This window comes from Oreochromis aureus, linkage group 12 (genome assembly GCF_013358895.1).
Source record: "Oreochromis aureus strain Israel breed Guangdong linkage group 12, ZZ_aureus, whole genome shotgun sequence".
NCBI lineage: Eukaryota > Metazoa > Chordata > Actinopteri > Cichliformes > Cichlidae > Oreochromis > Oreochromis aureus.
Window position 1 is genome coordinate 11893834 of NC_052953.1, and position 7572 is coordinate 11901405.

At 42.6% G+C, this 7572-nt stretch overlaps 1 protein-coding gene across 2 annotated transcripts; it reads right to left on the bottom strand.

Annotated features, from left to right (window-relative positions):
• Positions 1-7125, bottom strand: fgf10b (fibroblast growth factor 10b). 2 transcript variants are annotated; one of them, XR_005615149.1, is made up of 4 exons: positions 5881-7125; positions 1126-1229; positions 526-784; positions 1-367 (listed from the first exon to the last, which is right to left on the bottom strand). XR_005615149.1 is itself a non-coding variant. In XM_031727945.2 (3 exons), exons 1-3 carry the CDS (start codon positions 6338-6340, stop codon positions 593-595), a joined length of 756 nt encoding a protein of 251 aa, XP_031583805.1. In that variant the 5' UTR covers positions 6341-7125; the 3' UTR covers positions 1-592. The 2 variants fall into 2 exon arrangements, 1 of the variants encoding a protein (XP_031583805.1); XM_031727945.2 differs by having other exon boundaries at positions 1-784.
• Between the last annotated feature and the right edge of the window lie 447 nt (positions 7126-7572).

The following is a 7572-nucleotide window of genomic DNA, read 5'->3' on the forward strand; positions in this document are numbered from 1 at the left end:
GGTACTTTTATTTTTCACATAATAGAGTTCTTATAAAACAAAAAAGAATGCAAAGAAATGCTTGTGTTCCCCTTCAGTTAAATATTTCACAAAATAAATAAATCATTACAATTCAGGCAAAAACACAGTGGTTAAGTATCAAACATTTGTTTTAAATGTGTTCTATCCTTTATTATTTCCTGCTGCCATGATAAACTGACTCGCTGATTGTTTCCCACATCCTGAACATTTTCTGCTCTGTTTATGTGTCTCACAGGAGAATATGGATATAAATAACATCTTGAGATAATTCTGCATCTACTACAGTTTATTTAGTGAAACAGTAGCTTCGGTTGTGTCCACATCACACACTTAGTCCAGCTGCAAACTGTTTGGCACAGACAAATAAAAAGAAAAGAAAAAAGGAATAAGCATTGCATCTGTGCCAGTGAAAACACAGGTAACACCATCTCCCAGAAAAGAAGAGACCACTTGTATGCATGACAGTGTTAGGCCTTTTTTTTAATCAAATGAGAGATTTCTTACTTTTCAGAGTTATAAACCTCCCATTTTCAGAGTTTCATATTGTCCCTCTCCAGCCGAGTGCACAGGTTCACACAACAGTTGGAAGAAAATGTGTGGCTGTGTTCTTCCTTCGGGTTTTCTTTCCTCTCATCGGCTTCCCCTGGCCGTTCAGACCCACAAACATCTGCCGCTTCCCATGCTTCCACTTGGCTGATGCGTACGTGTTGTAGCCGTTCTCCTCAATCCGCTCCTTCAGGGTGCAGTCGACACCAAACTCGCTCTGTAAAAAAGCAGGTATCATGTTGCAGTGTTATAACCTTAGCGTGTGAGGTTAAGACAAAACGCAGATCATTTTCCTGGGCAAAATGCATTGTTGTCTGAGTGCCTATTTACTGCTCCTGAATCTACATTGCATGCTTTTCTGTGTGTGATTTGTGCGCGTTTTTAAAGCTGCATAGTTTTCTCAGTGGTTCACATGTGTGCACTGGTCTGGTTGTGATTCAGAGTTGACCCAGCAGTTGTAGAACTATAGATAAGGCTTCCTTTGATAAGGACTGAAGAATCTAACACTAGCTCTCTCTCTCTGGAGCTTCCAGATTGACCTCTGACTCGGATACTAACCGCTCCGTACAGCTCTCCTTTCTTGCTGATAGCCAGATAGTAGTTGCTGTTTAGCCCTTTGATGGCCACCACTCCCACGTCCACTGATGTGATTTCCAGAATACCTAGGGATCAGCAAAAAGAAGGCGACATTAATATGTGTCAACATTAATAGTAGGCATGCTATTATGTCATGAACAACTGAATGAATGCTGTGGAGCAGAGTATAGAAGAATTAACACTCTGGCAGCGGTCACAAACCACCCACATGAAGTGCAGATATAAACCTGGAGGAATCCACAGGTTTTTCGGTAATAGTATAATGAGTACCAGCATTTGTATTTTGTGACATTTACATGGGGGAATGTGTGGGATTTCTGTGCAAGGTTACAATTATTCTTGGGCACATTTCTCATTTCTGATATTTTACAGTTCCTTTACAGCCTACACCTGTATAAAAGATTCCAGCTGCTCAGGTCATTTAGTTTGAAGATTAATAGGTGGATTCCCCCCGGAGATTTCTCGGGTTGTTTATGTTGAGTTTGGTATTTAGCTTTCCAGGTCCCTGTGCAAATACGTCAGGTTTATTGTAAACTATTAGGGGAGGTTAATTTATACCTCAGCTAAAATGGGTGTGTTTTTGCTGTAGACAGCTGTTGTTGTTTGTGTGGTCTCAGTATCAAAGGTCGGAGAGCTATAACTTCCTAATGTGTCCTTTGACCACAGAACCCACTTGTCTCATCTCATGCCGGTGTGTGTGTGCTAGTGAACCCCACTGTTTCCCATGGGATGTTTGATTTCATGCCGCCCTCCCTACCTTCCTTTTCCCACTTCCTGTGAGCTGTTGTCATTTTACCCCAATTAACACCCATATGTGTATGTGCACACACACACAGAGTGGGGGCGTGAACTCCAGAAAGTCAACGACATCCTTTGATCAGATCAGGGGCCCCTCCTCTGTCTGATGACTGTTTGTGTGGCACCCTGCTCTACTGTCAGACTCACTCCAAAGTGGCTGGGGGAAGGGGGGCTTGGAGGCTGCCAGCCTTGGACCTGAGTGGACAGCGGAAGATGCAGGTGTGCCCAAAAGAACAATCCCTCTGTTAAATATACAGCAGCCTCTCTCCTCGTCCGTGAGGTCTTGACTGTATCAATTTCTAGTTCAAACAGCGGCACCTCAGGGCAGTGAGGTCTGAAGCTGCAAGGCGGTGTTGGGGACTGTGACACAACGGTCATTGAAGATCTGAGAAGAGCTGGTTTCTGTATGGGATCGGATGTCGGGTATGGAGTGAGGATGTAAGACAATCTATGGCAGTCTCTGGCTGCTCTGTAAACATGGGAGTGATGAAAGGAAGGAGAACAGAGGAGGACAGAGGAGCCATGACAGTGAGACTGGGGGTGGAGTGAGGATTAGAAAGGCTGTAATGATCACTGATCAAAGTAAGCCACCGGAGGCAGGGGCGAGACAGGTTGTATATACACACATGCACTAATGCACTCTCTCACTCACTTACTCACTCACACACAGAAACGCACACACATACACACACATATGCACAGTTGTTTTGAAGCAGGTGAATGTGCACTTGCATATAACTCAACTTGGCTGTGAAACTACTACAAAATCTCCATACACTGCTCCGTGCCGAAAGGCTAAATGCTTATGTAGACCCACAATAGGGAAGTAATAAGGTCATGGCTGCCAATGTGGGAAAATCTGCTCATCATTTAGCTTTATTTAGGCTGTTAATGAGATAGTATTGCTTCGTATGAGGTTTATTTTACAAACCCCTTTTAAAATGTAGCCTAAAGTAAGCCAGCCAGGTTCAGCAGTTTTTCTCTTGCAAGCTTTTTGCGCCTAATGTGTGGCTTATTCGATACGCTCTGGTGGGAGTTACAGCAGTAAATGGTGCGTTGTTTGTGGAATGGAGGTAGATGTTGCCAGTAAGAATTAACAGTGGTTTTTCCACAGTGGGGAGCCAAAAAAATATGTGCTTTGCAGTTTAGCATTGTTATTCTTTCTCACTCTTAAACTTCTTTTTTTCGAAATAGATGTACTGATTTTGAATAAAGCAGTATGTGGGCAGATAAGTCAGAATTAAAATGTTGATTGTTATCATTTCCATGCAGAAAAATAGAACGGAGTGAGGCGTAAATAAGGAAATATAGTAATAACACTTGATAAGGACCACACTCAGTGTATTTACATGGAAAGGAACCTTTTTACTGCCTTTGAGAAAAGCTATTGGCTACATCTCCCTCCTCAGACCTCCATAAGAGCACCATCTGGGGGTTTTTTTCCAAGTAAAAGGTCGCAGCTATATTTAAAGAAATTATTTATACAATATTCACAGGATATGCCAAGAACTGTCTTGTGCACATGGCCTGGTTCCTTTAGCCTTCCTCTTTCTTGAGACACACACACACACATAGACACACACACTGGCCCAATACAAGTATACATACAGTCTTTACATGCTCAACCTTTCACACCATCACAGCCATGGATAGTTAGGCAAAAATTTTTATTTATTCATTTATTTTTTACCACCAAGCCTTTGCCTGAGTCTTGTTTAGCAATGTTTTACTCAGAGCTGCTAGATGTCTGTAAATTTTAAGAGAACTCTGCTGTGCTTAGGCCACGCAGCTAGCTACTTAGCTGACTTTAACACAATCTGCCTTCCTTTACTCCTTGTTTCTCTGTAACCTCAGCAAAGGCTCACAGCGGGTTGGAAAGCCATGTGGGACAGTTTTGCACTGGCATCCCCATAAATCTGTGGGAGGCATGCTGCTCTTTAGCAAACAGTGAACTGGGTCCTTGCAGGGCCACAGGGAGCCCCCCCCAAAACAGCTTGTAGATAAATTCATTTAGATTAATTAATTAAAGTTTCAAAAATTTAAATGTAGTGTGTCTTTTACAATTTCTGATTTCAAAAAACCTTTTTCCAGTACTTGGAAAGAAAATGTGATATTTTGTCACTTCAAGGGATCATCAAGGGTCTACAAAGGACGTCAGTCCAGGGATCATGTCTAGCCTCGGGGGCTAGAGCAAAGACTGAAGCTGCTGTTGTGTAGTATTCTTTACCATGTGAACTTGATATGTGGGCACATAATCCATACAGTGTCCTCAGACCCCCTTAGGACACAGCTTTGTGATGGCACCACCATTGATATACTGAAGATGAACGGCTTTGATGTGGCCACAATAATATTCAGGCATGTCATTCATGAACTTGTACCTCTAGAGAATCTCACTTTCACCTCCCTGCCTGAACCTCAATTCATTGCTAATTCAGACTTACCTTTGAAAAAAGCAACGCACTGGGGGGGAGGAGGTAGATTTGTGGGTCAGTAAAAAGGAAGACAGAGGGATAAATTATCTCCGAAAGATACATAAACTTTAGAGTGACTTTACACCAGACTTCCTTGCACCACTTCAGTTTTACAACTTAAAGGAAACTGCTAACAAAAGCAACAGTAAAGGCATCACGGTTTAATATGGTCAGGAAATAAAGCTGCTTCTGTCATGACCTTGTCAAAACAAACATCTCCCCTGACATTTTGCCTCCTGTGCCATTTCCCCCAAAGTCACTTTGATTGAAAGTGTGGTTTAGCTCTCCCAAGAGGAACATTAAAAGTTCCAGATACACTTACCATGGAATTGGGAAACAGAGAGAAAAAGTTGGGGAAAAAAGGTATATAACAACGACTAAGATGCATATATGTGTGCATGTGTTTGAGCACATGTGCCGCTGTTGGGTACCATAAGATCACACCCACCGGAGCATGTGATTGCCTGCTGGTTGATAGGCACACACACGTTGCTCAGTGAGAATGCTGGGAGACTAATGAGAATGCTATTTTACTGACTGATACACTGAAACATACAACATGTAATCACTTTAAAGACATGTTTCTCCGAGCGAGGACGTCAAGCTGCTTTAAACAAATGTCTGATCTGTGACTGAGGGTGTGTAATTTGCTTGATTCTGGCGGGCAGAAGGCAATCTGAGTGGGAGAGTCATCGAGAAACAGCCAAAGAGAAACAAAAAGGGTCTAAAAGCATCAATGAGCTGGACATTCATATCCTCCCCCTGCCACAGCCCTGTTCTTCTATGGATGTTATCAGTGCTGTTTACCCTGGGCTGTGAAGACTGCCTGATAATGGCTGGGTTATCTGCTCCTGCTCCTTTTTAGACCATCTGAGAGCTACCATCATTGTGCTGAGTGTTTAGACAGGAGAGATATCAGTGGGATGTCTGGTTTAAAACAAAAAGACAACTCAAATTAGGATTGCTTCCTCCAAACTACCAGTGAATGAATTGCCAACCGGTTCATTCGCGTAACATGAAACGATTACGTTTTTCCTTTAAATTCACCATTTACAGTTAGCAACACAAGTTATATTTCTATAGGTACAATCTACATATTTACTTTGGTGTTACATAGGATATAAATATAGTTAGACAGTAAATGTATTTTTTAAATACACTGTCAGCATCTAATTTTTCATTTAATAGGGTTTCTTGTTACTAGAAATGTCCCACTTAAAGACATCATCAGGTGCTTTTGTCACATTTGATATACTAATACAAAACAAAGGCAAAGGTTTGGGCTATAGAGCTTAAAAGCTTTGATATCATACTCACAATTTAAAAGGTAAAATGAATTTAAATATTTCAGGCTAAATGAGCCTTGGATAGGCTCACACAGATCACCTATTGGCTCTGTTTCACTCTTCTTTACCTACTTTTGTTAATTGAAAGGGTTACTTACTGAAGGGGTCGTCCTTGATTTTGGTTCCATTGACTTTTCCAGTCTTATCGATCCTCAGGAAAAACCTCTGGAAAGAGAACAGCTTTCTCCTTCGTATGTCCCCTTGCAGATGATTGTAACTGCGCACATGCCTCCCCTGTGCTCCCCCAGTCCGACCCACAGGGCCCCCATTGGCTCTGGCTCTAGAGATCAGCTCAGCTTCAGAAATGTTCACTGGAGCTCTGAGAGTCCGTGAGCTGGAGACCCTCTCTGTGTCACGGTGGAACTGATGGCAGGCAGCCTCATGCAGGGATAATAAAAAAACCAACAGGGTGACTAGTACAGGAAAAGACGGGGCGATAAGCAGTGCTGATGACCGAAATCTGAAGGTGGCCCCAGAGCCTGAACGAGCCCCTAACCCAGCCCTGGAGCAGGACGAGGCAGAGGCAGCCTTACTCCCTCCAGCAGTCCATCTGATCATGGTAGTGTGCTGTGAGGAGGACTAGAGGCAGCCTCAGAGCTTGGGACATGCTGCTGGGGGTGAAGATTGCCTGAGAAGGCAGGGAGGGAAGCCCTCCACAGACCAGAGTGAAGGTGTCCCTGCACTGAGTCCAAACTATTCAGCGCAGGTATAAAAATTCCAAGATATCCTTCTGGGTGATTTTTTTGGATTATGTAATATCAGTAAGTCTCTGTTTTTCAAGCCGGTACTCCACTTAGTTCTCTTCTCCACTGCTCCAAGGTTTTAGGCTGGTTATCAGAAATTCCAAGTCTGTTCTGGAAAACATCTCAGTCTAAATGAACAAAGATTACATGAAAAAAAGAAAAGGAAGTGAAAAAAGCAGGCAGACTATGTGTGCATTCTGGTAAAAACCTGTTTTTGTTCCCCCCGCACTTTTCCGGAGTTTTACTAATTCTTCTTAAATTGTTTGTGAACTTTTAACTCTTGCTCAAAGGGGCTCCAGTGTAAGCCTTTTAGTCCCAGACTGCTTTTCAACTTAACAAGAAAAAAAGATAAGAAAAAACAAATAAAAACAAATATCCAGTTGATAAACTGTAATAGTATCCATGTAGAAAGGTATCTAAAATCTGGTAAAAGTCTTTAGTTCCACTGAAATAAAAAAAAATTAAAATGGTGCCACCACACCATTTACCTGTTCCAAGCTGCTAAACTCCACATGTGCAGGAAAACATTTCCAGATTTTACTCTGAGGACGAAAAACAGGATTCAACACTTAAATAGGAAGGTTGGTCAGTCTAGGCGAATATCTGTCCTCTTTGGGTGCCCAGCTCCTCTCGCTCTCTCCTCATTTAGCTCTCTCTCTCTTGCTCTCTCTCTCTCTCTCTCTCTCTCCACCCCATGACTCCACCTTCACACAGCATCGAGGTAACGGTCTGGGGAGGTCTTTTTTTTTGGCTGGATTGAGTCAGAATTTTTCACCTCTTCTACTTTATTTGAGAATTCCTCACTGAAGATTGGTCACTGAAAATGACTTTATGTCGTGTGTAGCTGTGTGTGACTCTTAGTTATTTGATCCCTCCTTCCTTTACTCAACCCCCCCACCCCCCTCCTCACATATGGGAACAAGTACTGGTCTGCATGTGTGTCGGTGTGGTGCTTATGTACAAGCAAGTCTAACTTATAAGAGTGGGTGAGAGGTGATAAAGGGGGTTTATCTTCATAGATGCTACAGAGCAGGAAGAAGAAGCGGC